Source organism: Hypomesus transpacificus, chromosome 12, assembly GCF_021917145.1.
Source record: "Hypomesus transpacificus isolate Combined female chromosome 12, fHypTra1, whole genome shotgun sequence".
Lineage (NCBI taxonomy): Eukaryota > Metazoa > Chordata > Actinopteri > Osmeriformes > Osmeridae > Hypomesus > Hypomesus transpacificus.
In genome coordinates this window covers 10781073-10795817 of record NC_061071.1, presented here as the reverse complement: position 1 = coordinate 10795817, position 14745 = coordinate 10781073, and the positions used below count along the sequence as shown (strand labels likewise).

At 46.6% G+C, this 14745-nt stretch overlaps 2 protein-coding genes across 2 annotated transcripts; one reads left to right on the top strand and one right to left on the bottom strand.

The window, feature by feature from the left end:
* Window positions 1–991: 991 nt before the first annotated feature.
* On the bottom strand, window positions 992–7094 carry LOC124474946 (sodium/myo-inositol cotransporter-like). The gene is made up of 3 exons (XM_047031414.1): window positions 7000–7094; window positions 2064–4140; window positions 992–1820 (listed from the first exon to the last, which is right to left on the bottom strand). Exons 2-3 carry the CDS (start codon window positions 3884–3886, stop codon window positions 1604–1606), a joined length of 2040 nt encoding a protein of 679 aa, XP_046887370.1. The 5' UTR covers window positions 3887–4140; window positions 7000–7094; the 3' UTR covers window positions 992–1603.
* A 1375-nt stretch (window positions 7095–8469) lies between these two features.
* gucy1b2 (guanylate cyclase 1, soluble, beta 2) lies at window positions 8470–14558 on the top strand. The gene is made up of 16 exons (XM_047031148.1): window positions 8470–8566; window positions 8754–8827; window positions 8943–9037; window positions 10037–10197; window positions 10342–10441; window positions 10683–10861; window positions 11498–11612; window positions 11779–11882; window positions 11964–12180; window positions 12371–12567; window positions 12784–12907; window positions 13009–13157; window positions 13238–13384; window positions 13470–13624; window positions 13972–14159; window positions 14243–14558. The coding sequence occupies exons 1-16, from the start codon at window positions 8564–8566 to the stop codon at window positions 14437–14439; spliced, it is 2205 nt and encodes a 734-aa protein (XP_046887104.1). The 5' UTR covers window positions 8470–8563; the 3' UTR covers window positions 14440–14558.
* The last annotated feature ends 187 nt before the right edge of the window (window positions 14559–14745 follow it).

Genomic DNA, 14745 nt, shown 5'->3' with positions numbered 1-14745 from the left:
GTCTATCCAGCAGGGTCTATCCAGCAGGGTCTATCCACCAGGGTCTATCCAGCAGGGTCTATCCACCAGGGTCTATCCAGCAGGGTCTATCCAGCAGGGTCTATCCAGCAGGGTCTATCCACCAGGGTCTATCCACCAGGGTCTATCCACCAGGGTCTATCCAGCAGGGTCTATCCAGCAGGGTCTATCCACCAGGGTCTATCCAGCAGGGTCTATCCACCAGGGTCTATCCACCAGGGTCTATCCACCAGGGTCTATCCAGCAGGGTCTATCCAGCAGGGTCTATCCAGCAGGGTCTATCCACCAGGGTCTATCCAGCAGGGTCTATCCACCAGGGTCTATCCACCAGGGTCTATCCAGCAGGGTCTATCCACCAGGGTCTATCCACCAGGGTCTATCCAGCAGGGTCTATCCACCAGGGTCTATCCAGCAGGGTCTATCCACCAGGGTCTATCCAGCAGGGTCTATCCACCAGGGTCTATCCAGCAGGGTCTATCAAGCAGGGTCTATCCAGCAGGGTCTATCCACCAGGGTCTATCCAGCAGGGTCTATCCACCAGGGTCTATCCAGCAGGGTCTATCCACCAGGGTCTATCCACCAGGGTCTATCCACCAGGGTCTATCCAGCAGGGTCTATCCACCAGGGTCTATCCAGCAGGGTCTATCCACCAGGGTCTATCCACCAGGGTCTATCCACCAGGGTCTATCCACCAGGGTCTATCCACCAGGGTCTATCCACCAGGGTCTATCCAGCAGGGTCTATCCACCAGGGTCTATCCACCAGGGTCTATCCAGCAGGGTCTATCCACCAGGGTCACACCACACACGGGGAACAAGAAGACCACGACAACTGCATGAATGGAAAAGTACAAGGTTGGTTCTGTAGTAGATAGTTGGGCCCACCTGTATGCTGGAGGTTTGGAATCGCCTGCCTGCCATCGTTGGTTGCTGAATGTACCAATGTATTCAAATGAGTTGGCTTCCAAATAGGGTTTCACTTCAGTGTTTTTCTTTATTACATTCTGAATTGGTACATTTTGTGTTGGCTTTCCCCACACCTGGATGATGTTTCAGTGGTAGAAATGAAGTGTTTAGTTACCATGACTTTGCCCTCAAAAACTCTTTGTTTGCTGGTGGATATTTATAAAAGTGTAAAGGGGCTGGTCAGTGTGAGCTCCTTGTTTGTACTCATCTCTCATATACTGTGCGCCTCATAAGATAGATACAGTATATTAAGCCTATCCAAATAACCCAAAATATATATTTACTAGATATTGTTTTATAGTTCACTTGCCCAACATCTAGTTATTCTATAATATGAATGAAATAAACCAACACATCTCACCTGTTTCAACTGTACACGGTGTTGCCTTGTATGGTACTGGTATTGTCTGGACCTGTACTGGTACTGGTACTGTCACAGGTAAATACACAGTCCACTAAGCATGTAACATGTACAAAAATGCATATCCCCTGTATCTAAAACTTTTTATGCCAAACAGTTGTCAAATTTACCCAGGCAAATTCCTTGTAAGTGTAAACCTACTTGGCAATACCTTCTGATTCTGACGAGATAAAGAGCTAAAATGAAATAAACATCCTGTCTACACAGAGAAGTAGATGAACAAGAAGAAGCCCACAGAGATGATGAGCAGCATGGCGAGGTTGAGGAGCAGCCTGCTTCTGGGGGTCTCCAGGAGCATGTCCTCCCCTGGCCTCTTCTCTTGGGGGGGCTGTCTGGGCTGCTCCTCCCCTGGCTGCTCCTGGAACCCACAGAACCACCCCAGGGCCCTCTCCCACACGCTTCCTTCTCCCCCCCCTCTGCAACACTCCACCCCTCCATCCCTCTCCTCCTCCACCCCTCCATCCCTCTCCTCCTCCACCCCTCCATCCCTCTCCTCCTCCTCCACCCCTCCATCCCTCTCTTCCTCTTCCACCACTCCATCCCTCTCCTCCTCCACCCCTCCATCCCTCTCCTCCTCCACCCCTCCATCCCTCTCCTCCTCCACCCCTCCATCCCTCTCTTCCTCTTCCACCCCTCCATCCCTCTCCTGGCCCTCCCACCTTATCATTCCGGTGTGACCGTTACCGGTCTGACCCAAGAGTGTGGTGGTGGAGAGTGTGCCGTTGTGGTGTCCCGTGGGTGACTGGCTGCCGGGGCTCCTGTCCCGCCGGCTGCGAGGGCCGCTCCACCCCTCCTCAGGGCTGTCGGTGCTGGAGGAGGCGTGTCTGTGACGCAGCCCCCAGAAGGTGGAGGTGCGTACCTGCTCCACGCTGGGGGGCGGGGAGCCCAGACTGACCACCACCGTCACCAGCCCCGACACCCAGAACAGAACCAGAGCCACATACATGAAGTGGACCTTCATGAACGCTGGCCGCTGGTCCGGCTGGTCGCAGAGAGGCTCTCGGTACACGAACGCCAGCACCAGCCTCGTCACCCCCAGAACAAACCCCACCATGCCGCCCCAGAATGCACCTCTCTCGTTGCAGCGGCGCCAGAGGATGCCCAGGAGGAAGATGGCGGCGATGGGCGGGGTCAGGTAGTCGGACACTTCCTGGATGTAGTAGAACATCTGCCCCCGCTGCATTTCCACGACGACGGGTACCCAGGCGATGCTGATGACCACCATGACGACTACGCACACCCGGCCGACCATCATCAGTTCCCGTGACGACGCCCGCTCCCGCGCCATCTTGTAGATGTTCAGGGTGAAGATGGTGCTGGCAGAGTTGAAGATGGAGTCCAGGTCGCTCATCAGAGCTGCGATCATCACCGCCATCATGAGGCCGCGAAGGCCCACGGGCATCACAGACATAACCAGGCGGGGGTAGGCCACATTGGTGCAGCCCGCCCTCGACCCACACATCTCCAGGCAGTGTTCAGGGCTGATGCACGCCAGCTGATCCACAAACAGGATCCGGGAGATCATCCCTGGGATGACTATGATGAACATGGGCAGGATCTTGAGGAAGCCAGCCATGATGGTGGAGCCCTTGGCATGGACGATGTTCTTTGCGGCTAGAACCCTCTGCACGATGACCTGGTCTGCACACCAGTACCAGATGGAGGCTGGGGTCTGCCCCAGGATGAAGCCTGGCCAGGGCAGGTCTGGGTCCAGAGGCCCGCGCAGCACCTTCAGAGACTGGGGCTTGGGGGTGATGTGGCAGGAGGGAGAGTATGTTAGGTTGCTGGGCGACGCCAACAGTATGGCGGTGACGTTTGGCGTTGCTTGCATGTACTTGGTCCACACGCCCTCCAGCCCTCCCACCTTGTCCAGGCTGAGCACTGCCAGCCACAGGGCTCCTGAGATCATCAGGAAGGCCTGCAGAGCGTCCGTGTAGATGACGGCCGCCAGCCCGCCCGTGACGGTCATCAGAGCCGTGGTGGAGATGAGGAGGATGATGGACAGGTAGAGATCCCAGCCCAGAGACTCCTGGATGAAGAGAGCGCCAGAGTAGAGGTCTACAGAGAGCTTGGTGAAGATGTACAGCAGCAGGGTGAGAGCAGCAAAGTAGACCTTCAGACGTCTCCCTCCGAAGCGCTTGGCCAGGTACTCGGGCATGGTGTAGACCCCTGAGTGGATGTAGACGGGGATGAACACCCAGCCCAGGAGCTGCAGCAACAGCAGGGCGTTCAGCTCCCAGGCGGACACACCGAGACCACTGGCCGCTGCAGAACCAGCCAGGCCAATGAAATGCTCACTGCCGATGTTGCTGACGAACAGAGACGCACCGATCATCGCCCAGTTCATTGAACGGCCAGCCAGGAAGTAACCGCTTACTGTGCTCCTATTGGCTCTCCACATGGCCAGGAACCCCACGGTGAGAACCAGGATGAAGTACAGAACTACAACCAGTACGTCTACCGTGTCCATGCTGGCGGCCATGTTGACAGAGATCGGATTTCAGTCCCTTACCAAATCCTAATTTTCTTGACAACCTCCAAGACAAAGACACTGACGATTTAGTGTCTTCTACAGCAGTTATCCCCCAAAGAGTTTGAGTTAGAAGTTGAAAGACTGTAGTCTTTGTTTGGTCTGTTGAAATACACTAGGTGTTGGGAAGTCCAGGTTAGTGCCAACACGCACACCCATGGAGGAAACAATCAGATGAAGATGACACCTCAGCCGAGTGGGCAAGTCTGCAGACAGAACACACACACATCAAGTTAGATAAGACACAAACCTGAAAGAAAATCTGATTATTTCATTGTGTGGATAATAGGGGTGCAAAACCGAACCGCAAAAAACAAATTGTTCGACACACAAAACATAGTTCGGTTGTTACATGTAAACCGCGGTTTTTCGGATCTACGAGAAAAAAACACTTAACACCCCTTGTCCTTCCCCTTTCCCGGAGAGTACCTGTCCAATGAACAGTCAGTAGGCTATATCAATGATGAGTCAAGTACTGGAAGGAACTGGAGAGCAGTGTTGCCAACTTAACAGTTTCTCGCTATATCTGGCGACTTTCCAAACCTTTCTGGCGTCTTTTATTGTCAAAAGTGGCTACCGACAAATCTAGCGACTTTTTTCCGGTGTTGTTGGAAACTTGCTGGTGTTTTACAGACTGACATGAAAGCACGGATCGTTTTGCAGTACTGTCCTCAATGAGCAGCGGGTCCTGCCGTCCCAAAGCACTCACAGGCGGTCAGTCTCACTATAGCCTCGCGCAGCACTGCTACTTTCCTTAATTAGGAGTTGGCAACACTGGAGAGGTAAATCATACGAAATTGCAACGGTAATACATCTAACACAGTGGTTCTCAAACTTTTTACACCCCTGACCACCTCAGAAAATCTTTGACTGTCCAAGTACCACCCGACGTTAAAATACAGAAGTCTACCCTATTGAGCTACACACAGTTCACGTAGGATTTGTGCATGCACCACTACCAGGGAACTGTCAGGTAGTAGCTCGTGCCAACACTTATTTTTGTTTCGAAACAAAAATATTATAGAAAAGGCAAAACTTTTTGAAATCACATTTCAATGATATCATGGTTATGGTATTTAGATATTTCTGAGATTCCTCCCCGTACCACTAAAAGGGTATAGTTTGAGAACCGATCTAACATGATGGGAATCTACGCCGTAGATACAGAAAATACACCGAAAATACAGAGAGAACACTAAAATGGTCATGTTTGTTTCTTCCCCCTAATGTGCTAAACAAACCAAACCGAAACCGTGACCCATAAAACCGAACCGAATCGTGGGCTTGTTGAATTGTTGCACCCCTAGTGGATAACATACTAGGAACCAGTCTACTAATTTCTCACAGTTCTGGTGATCTGTAGGATCATAAACGTTTCAGAAATGTACGGCTCTGTCATTACAATTACATTACATTACAGTTCATCACTAACAACAGAAATGACGTCGACTAAAATAGGTCTTCAGCCTCTCCAAGGCCTAATAACAGACCAGGACGTTTGTGGGAGTCACCACGTCGTCACCCTGGCAAATGATTTTGGGTTTAACCGAGGACTCGGAATTTATAGCAATGTAAACATTCATTTTATTCATCACCAATCCCTGCCATTCCACGTGCTCGGTACATATTTGTTGTTCTCATGTTTATTGAAAGCTCCTCCTGAAGGTACCGTTTATCTAACAAATGTTTAATTAACCCTTTCCTGCCGGACCATTCAAATATGGGTCGAAAAAGACCCATAGAACCCGCCTTAATAACTTTGCCATCCAATCACCGATTTTATTTCTGAAAACTGCCAGATACTCATGACAACTTAAGCTCAAAGCACATATCATTGGTTAAGGGGTTAGTGGGAGGGGGAAATAAATCTATCGTCTGCAACGGCAGCCATTGTTTTCTGAGGCGGAGCCAGAGCGGAGACTATGGGAGATTGCCTACAGTGTTAGATATACAGCTTCGAATTGAAATCGGAGACGATATTATGAGTTAAGACAAGTTCCTTAATATGTGTTGTCAATATTGTCTATTAAAAGTCTCAACTTTTTACTTACGAAGAATTTGTTTGTGGGAGTGACGCAAGTGTTTTCAGGAAAGAATGAAGTGTCCGGCTTGGCCGTTTGTGACAGGCAGGAATGACGGTAGTAGCACTGTTTAGCTTCGATTTGAGCAGATTTCTAAAAAACTTCGAAAAACAACATTAACTAGGTAGATTATGTATACTCTAAGCTAAATGTACATGCCTTGTTTGGCCAATTCGGTCGATTGTGGAAGAAACTCGAACGTTTTTTACTTATCGAGAGGAGTATCTAGCCATAGCGCTAGCTGCTTTTAGCTGCTTTTGGGACAGGATAATTCCGGTTTCCCCCATGTCTCCACTAGTCACAAGAATGGTCATAACTTTTAATCAAAATAAGGTATTTCTAATCTGTCTTCTGTTCTACATTGCCCACAGACTTGTGGATATTCCACCTACTCAAAGTTTTTCTCTATCTTGTAATTAAAGTGGTGACAAATTCAGTTGTCTGATGAGGTATGGTGGATGGAGAAGTTTTTGTTAAAAATATCTACCTGAAACCACTTTGATAAAATATGATTTGCCTTAAGTAATCATATATTCATTGACATGATAAAAATCCCCTAGTTCTCCTCTTCAAGATGGTATAAACAGTTAAGGTGTATGATTTTATATGAAAATCCATAAAATATGAATATTAATATGCATATCATATTTCAACAGCATATGGAATGTTCGGAATTTTGTATTAGGCAGTAAAGGGTTAAGGCAGACAAGTAGAACACCACACACACAATACACACTACACACACTACACACATTACCGGTAGTCCAATAATGTATCTAAATACGTAGGTGATAATTAGCTGGAATGGTACACTGCACAATGTTGGATAATAATGCCTAGAGCTGTATTCTAGAACAAATTAAATACTTAATAATTTTCATCAGAAAGAAAGATGATTAATTACCCAGCTTTCGAGACACTGCTGTCGCCTGGAACTCCTGTACGTTCTGTGTGAAGATGAAGCGCGTAATAAAGGTCACTTACCATGATATGAACATAGTCTGCTTCCTCGTTAAATAAAACGGTCTTGCGGAGGCAGGTAGAGTTGAGACAAACTGTTGAACTGTCCCGATTCTATATTTCCTAGACTGTGTGAATGATACACACCACCCCAAACCAACCTCCGTGACGTTGATGCACGGGCAGGACAGATAGGCTATACATCAAGTTGTTGAGGAAATCATTATAGGGCTTAACCCTTGTGTTATCTTCGGGTCATTGTGACCCCCCCACGTGTTGCGACAACTTTACCTCATACAAAAATAAAGTGAAGCATTTCATTTTAACCGTCGGGTTGTCTCACAGCGTGAAGGTTAAAATAAAATGCTTTTTGTTTGTTTTTTGTACTGTACGTTGTGAACCTTCGGGTCAGCACAAGGGTTAATATGTTTTTTACAGTGACGCATGTCTGTTAAAACACACGTAAAGTAGGTTTGAAGATTTGTTAAATTTAATGAATCATTTTAGTCGGTGATTCATTCGTAAAGGTTTGATAATTTCTTAGATCCTTCCCGTTGACAAGGCTATACAAATTAGGTCGATTATTTGTTCATACTTGTTTCATACTTATGCCTATTACCAATGATTCTCTCTTTTATCAATCATTTTGTCTTTCCCACTAGTTACAGTTAATAACCAAATAACTAGAGAGGTGTTTTAGAGGGTGTGGATCCATTACCAGTTGATTCTGTGTCCATTCGTTTGAACTGCCGTTGAAGAGAAGGTTCGTGATCATCTTGAGATCTCTAAGCTCTTGGAAACAGCATTCTAAAGCATATCAAATACTGCCAATAAAGGTTAAATACAAGGCTACTTTATAAAGTGAACTGGGTGATTGAGATGGTAATGTTTTCGACTGACACTTGCTCTTAAGGAGGGATGGTTCATAGGTTTATAAGGTTAGGTTATTATGTGTATTATGTGTATTTAGATGTTTAGTATACTGTATTGAATATTGTATTTTATTTGTTTATTAGGAGGTTTACTATATTTTAGCTTATCATACATGTAATATATGTTCTGTGTATATATGTTATGTTATGCCAGGTTGCTTTGTGTTGTCTTGTCCTAAGAATTTCAATGCCCAATCTGACCCTGTGTTGTTCTGTGCATCTGACAATAAAAGACTTGAACTTGAACTATCCGTTAAGTCATTACACATAGCAGGACCGTTTTGAGTCACAATGAATCTATTTTCTTTAGTTCTTGTCAATTGCTTTGAGCCAGAAGGGTTTTCACTATAGCCAACATAAAAAATAAAGCACAAAAATTAAATCAGAGCTACAATTCCTTAGGCTTTGTTCGAAATAGCCATATTTAATGCCATGACTTATTCTGTCCATGTGGAGGCAGTCTTATTCCAAATGTGTTGGTGCGTGTGCGTGTGCATAAGAGGGGGGAGAGAGAGCAGGACCGAACGGGAGATGTTGAGAGAGATAAATGGGTGAAGTGCAGTAATAGAAGGAGCAACAGTAGCCTATCTGCTTTACATTTGACATAAAAACATTTGAACCAAGTGAAACTTAGAGACACGCAAGACTCTTCAGAAATGGTGAGTAGGCTACTTCCCTACAGAGATCTAAACTTTCTCCGCTAACCTTTTGTTCATTAATTTACTTTTAGAGCGATTGGTGATAGTTATAAACTTAACGGCAACACATTGAGCTACGGATTCAGTTATTTCAATGGAAGCTATTCATTGAACTGTAATTAGCTCTGTTGTGAATTTGTGTTCACAGTATGGATTCATCAACACCTGTCTCAAATCTCTCGTCATTGAGAAATTTGGGGAAGAAACATGGGAGAAATTAAGGTCTGTTTTTATTCAGCGCAATAGAAACGTAGTACGATTTATCACCTTTCACTGTTGAGGAAGTCTTGTTTTTGTAACTTGGCCTGAATTTTCAATAATCTCTCATCTTCAACAGTACTTTAGCCGAAGTTCAGGACACATTCATGACATACGAGGTTTACGATGACATTTTGACACTGCGTTTGGTGCAGGAGGCTTGTAAGATGCTCGGTAGGTGACGTTACATATGAAAAATTGAACATGTTTGTGAATATGAAGATCATTTCGGAGGAGAGGGGAGAAATTTCAGGGCAACTAACAAGGTGCAAAACAAACCCTTCCACAGACAGTGTGCTGTTCTAAGTTGACGGCTGTTTTTGTCTGGGTTAGTCTCTGTGGACAAGCTGATAAGTGACCTTCAGAGAGGAGTGGGGGGGGGGGGGGGGGGGGGGGGTGGACAGGGGACAGACAGGCAGACCAGGTGTTAACAATGTCCCCACTGAGTCCCCTGGTGTATTACCCACCCAGGTGACCAAGGTGTGACCCAGTCCCTGTAGGTCTACTGCAGCTTCCTGTCACCCAGTCCTCCATGGTTATCAAAAGGTGTCAGGACTGAAGTGTTTTAATTATCTTGGGGAGCAGGACATCCACCTCCAGGGACCAGTGCAGCTTCAGACGGTCTGCCAGTCATAGTAGTAGGTACTTTATTGATCCTTGAAGCTGCAGCATTACAGCAGTCCAGAGCCAGGTTGCCAGGACAACACACCGAGCTGTACTGTAAAACAAAACAATTGAACTCAGTGACACAGGTAACAGGTAATACTAGGGAATGCACAAAACAATTTACCACAGGACTACAGTAACCATGTGTGATACCGGTACTAACATATAGCATAGAAGTTGTTTTATTTATCCTCTTTGGCAGTCCAGAGTGTGTGTTGGTATTTGTAAGGAGTAACTTCAAATGGGACCTGGCGGGTCCAGGACCTCCTGGGTGATCATCTTCCAGGAGCTCCTGGGTGATCATCTTCCAGGACCTCCTGGGTGATCATCTTCCAGGACCTCCTGGGTGATCATCTTCCAGGACCTCCTGGGTGATCATCTTCCAGGACCTCCTGGGTGATCATCTTCCAGGAGCTCCTAAGTGATCATCTTCCAGGACCTCCTGGGTGATCATCTTCCAGGAGCTCCTGGGTGATCATCTTCGTGCTTTTTGATTCCGTCCTCTAGACCTCTCCTCAGAGGTCGTCCTGAAGCTGTTTGGAGGGTACTTCTTCAGATTCTGTAAGATGGCAGGATACGACGCCATGCTGCGCACGCTGGGAGGAACCCTGGTGGAGTTTATAGAGAACCTGGATGCTCTTCACAGCTACCTGGCCCTGTCTTACGAGGTCCTATTCTGCTGGAATCCACCCTGCTTCACATCTCCATGCAATTACTACAGAAAACGGATGAATTATGAAACAAATGTGAATCAAATGGATAGTTAGCAACAACATTGTTGATAACAGTGGTTAGTGATGCTTTCTTCACAGGAGATGAATGCTCCTTCCTTCCGTGTGGAAAAGAGCGAAGATGGAAAGATGATTCTGCATTATTACTCAGACCGGAAAGGCCTGTATCATATAGTGCCAGGTAACCAACAGTTTAACAACACGTAGAGCGGTCTGCTTTTAAAAAACGATAAGAGAGGCTGATCTAAACATATTTATTGTCCTTGGGAGCTGAGTACAAAGTGTTCTGGCTTCATGAATGTTCACCGTTTTTGGGTAGGCCTTAAAACAAATTGGGTAGGCCTGTGCCTACCCAAGCCTACCCATGGCTACGCCCCTGCATCAGCGGTAGATGACGTGTTTTGCTTGATCTCTGCGCTCAGGCATTATTGAAGCGGTGGCCATGGACTTCTTTGACAGTGAAGTGAGCATGACCATCCTTAACCAATCAGAAGAGGACGAACGCACAGGGAAGAAAGAGCATGTGGTCTTCCTTGTTTCTCAGAGACCCCTGAAGTCAAAGAAAAATCCACAACCAGAAAAGATCAGCAGAAACGAGGAGGTAAGGGTCAAATGTCGAGATTTCACTGCTGGTTTAAAAACAACTCTTGAGTCAACTATGCATTATCATAGCTGCAACATTATTACTACTTTTATTGCATCCCCTTCAGAAAAACAAACAAAATGCAAATGTATCTGAAGACTGCAGAGCTCGGTTTATGTTGAACCCAAAGACAAAACAACGACAGCATCGCTGTAATCTACATTTACATGTATTCATTTAGTAGACGCTTTTATCCAGAGCGACTTCCAACAGAGAGCTTTACAAAGTGCATAGGTCACTGATAATAACAACAAGATAGCCACAAAGCATTGCGGGTAGCCAAAACAAGAAGCACACATTGTGAACAACCAAAAAATTTGTGCCAAAGGGAAAAACAATAAAGCATGTAGTTAAGGAAGTTACAATTAAACAACATGAATCTGTAAGTGCAAGTGTACCTGTACAAAAACAAGCAACACAATAGAATACAACAGTTTAAATCAGCTACCACTAACCAACAAGAGCAACAAGTCTCTAAGCAAGAGTCATTGTGATCCTTGAGGAAACTAGTATTGGGTTCAGCAAACCATTCCTAAGTACCGTAATGATCCAGAGTTGTGCTTGTGGCTAACCTCTCGTCCGTTTGGCGAGCAGCAACAGGAAGACACTCTCAGGAAGATGAGAGAGAGGTGTGCCCACCTGCCCCTCTGCCCCGCTGGTAAGAGAGCTCCCTGGGACATGGTCAGGAGCGTCGTCAAGATTGGAAAAGGTTCCGTAAAACTCCATCATATGATCATGTATCTGGTCAAGTCATATAGAGTATATTTTATATGATTTATCTCAACCCCACAGAGTTGTTTTTCTAAAGGCTTTGCAGATTAGTTGGCAGAACCTTTTCCAGTGTTTATTGTCGCTGTCCGTTCTTCGACCTAAAGGAAATCTCCTTCATACATTCACCCCAATCTACCCTGACAAGCTGTGGATGGAGGAGAAGGCCTTCTGCAACGCCTTCCCTTTCCACATCGTCTTCGACAAAGATGTGAGGGTTACCAGTGTTGAGTGACTGAACACTTTATTTCAAAAACGGAAGTAGGAAAACTAACGTCTTCCCCCTGTTCAGCTCAAGGTGAAGCAGACCGGCGTCAACATCCAGAAGTTCGTCCCTGGTCTTCAGACCATGGACATTCGTCTGGATGAGTACTTCAGTATTGTGCACCCCGAGGTGACTTTCAACATTGAGAGCATCAGAAAGTTCATCAACAGCCAGTTTGTTCTGAAGACGAAGCGCAACATGGTGCCTCAGACCATTCAGCACCACTCCACGCTGAAACTAAGAGGTAAATAAGATGGTCAGGTGGTCAACTTGTGGATGCTGTGTGATAGGTTAGGTAGATATGGAAACTTTGTGTACTTTAGTAGATTAAATAGTCAACTTTTCACTTTCACATAGACCAGAACAGGACATTTAGAATGAATCTTGGGGAGTTAGATGGTCAGTGACAGCCGTCCTCCTCCTGGTCCCACCAGGCCAGATGGTGTGGATGGAGGCCCTGGGCTGCATGGTGTACCTGTGTTCCCCCAAGCTGCGCAGCCTGCAGGAGCTGGAGGAGAGAGGCCTTCACATCTCAGACATCGCCCAGCACGACACTACCCGCGACCTCATCCTGCTCAACCAGCAACGCCTGGCAGAGATGGAGCTGTCCAATCAGCTGGAGCGCAAGAAGGCAGATACAACTTCCCTCGAGTCTGGAGAGCGTAGCTCTATATATCTGTAGAGTACAGTAGAGTGTATAGACTTCAGTAGAGTGTATGTGTAGAGGACTGCCATTTTATCTTTAAAATTGAGTTGTGGTATCAAATGAATGTAACAAAAATTATATAATACACGGTTTGTGTGGGTCACGTCCATCTTTAAAATGGACTTGTGTGTAAAACACCAGGAGGAACTAAGGATCCTGTCCAGCCACCTGGAGGCAGAGAAGAAGAAAACCGAGACCCTGCTGTACGCCATGCTGCCGCGCCACGTGGCCAATCAACTGAAAGAGGGGAAGAAGGTGGAGGCGGGTACGTTCATGCTGTCACTTCCTCTACAAACAGGATGTTGTAAAGGGAAGTGTACTGTAGGTGGAGCTGACACCAGTAAACTGAATGCCTTTCCCCCACAGGTGAGTTTGAAGTGTGCACCATTCTCTTCAGTGACGTGGTCACTTTCACCAACATCTGCGCGGCCTGCGAGCCCATCCAGATCGTCAACATGCTCAACTCCATGTACTCTAGGTTTGACCGGCTCACCAGCGTCCACGATGTTTACAAGGTAACAGGAGATGAGAGGAGATCTCAGAGAATACCTGTCCAGGTGGAGACTACTGACCTGTGTGTCTTCTCCCTCTGCAGGTGGAGACTATTGGAGACGCCTACATGGTGGTGGGAGGGGTTCCTGTCCCCACTGACAGCCACGCGGAGAGGGTCGCCAACTTTGCTCTGGGTATGCGTATCGCAGCCCGGGAAGTGACCAACCCTGTCACTGGACAACATATCCAGGTGCGTGTTGCTAATAACCGAATTTGCTTCGGTTTTCCTGCTCTTGTAAATATAAAATACTGTAGTGAACATGCAAATGTTTCAGATCAGGGTAGGACTGCACACGGGGCCTGTGCTGGCTGGTGTGGTGGGAGAAAAGATGCCTCGCTTCTGCCTGTTTGGAGACACGGTCAACACTGCTTCCAGGATGGAGAGTCACGGAGTCCCTGACCACATACACCTCAGCCCCTTCACATACAGGTACACTACCCTGACCACATACACCTCAGCCCCTTCACATACAGGTACACTACCCTGACCACATACACCTCAGCCCCTTCACATACAGGTACACTACCCTGACCACATACACCTCAGCCCCTTCACATACAGGTACACTACCCTGACCACATACACCTCAGCCCCTTCACATACAGGTACACTACCCTGACCACATACACCTCAGCCCCTTCACATACAAGTAAACTACATCTCTCTCAATCTATCTTTCCTTCTCTCTCTCTCTCTCTCTCTCTCTCTCTCTCTCACACACACACATACACACACACACACACACACTTACTGATGGCTCTGGTACTGATCTGCAGGGCGCTAGAGAACAAGAGCTTTGAAATCAAGTCAAGAGGAGAGATTGAGGTGAAAGGCAAAGGCCTGATGAACACCTACTTCCTGCTCCAGAACCTGCATGTGACCGAGGACAGCATCATGGGCAGAGGGGAGGGGGAGCCCTGCATGTACAGGGATGACCCACCCACTCTGGACATCACCGCTACAGGTCAGCCAACATGTCAGGGTTTTGCATAATGCTTCATGGTGTCGTTGAACCACTCACAGTTAAACCTCTGCTCCCGTTTCTAGTCCTCGAAGAGACAAACGGTCACATGAAGGAAGACATTTCGACGAATGACCACAGTCAGGACTCTGCCGTCCCGTCTACTGCTAGTGACCTCACCAACGAGGACGAGCCCTCGCTGGAGAGCAGCTGTTGTCGTGCAACACCCTTCCAGCATGGCCGACTCACTGACATGAACTCTCGCTTCTGCAACCTGCTCTGAGAAGCTGCGAGCGGCCTGGAAGTTTCTGGAAAATGGAAAACCTGATACACAGTTAACAAAATATAGAGTTTGATTATCTCTTTGTGAAATATATCATCGATCATATGTTGTTTTTTGGTGTGTAGATTTATAAAAGGTGGATATTTTGTGTAGATTGTGAAAAAATTCACAAAAAAACACATTGTGTTTTTTTGTGAAAAAAAAAACACAAAAAACATTGTGAAAAAAACACATTTTTTTTTAAAGGTTTTACATCAACTGCAAAACTGAGTGTATGTTGTACAATTTTCAAGATACAGGTAGATC

Bases quoted from the DNA above. Each gene is read 5' to 3' on its own strand.
- LOC124474946 (XM_047031414.1), bottom strand. From the start codon at position 3,886: ATGGCCGCCAGCATGGACACGGTAGACGTACTGGTTGTAGTTCTGTAC. The intron at 1,821-2,063 runs GTGGGAGGGCCA...GGAGTGTTGCAG, and splicing joins GGTCACACCGGAATGATAAG to AGGGGGGGGAGAAGGAAGCG.
- gucy1b2 (XM_047031148.1), top strand. The intron at 10,442-10,682 runs GTAACCAACAGT...CTCTGCGCTCAG, and splicing joins CCTGTATCATATAGTGCCAG to GCATTATTGAAGCGGTGGCC. The intron at 13,385-13,469 runs GTGCGTGTTGCT...CAAATGTTTCAG, and splicing joins TCACTGGACAACATATCCAG to ATCAGGGTAGGACTGCACAC.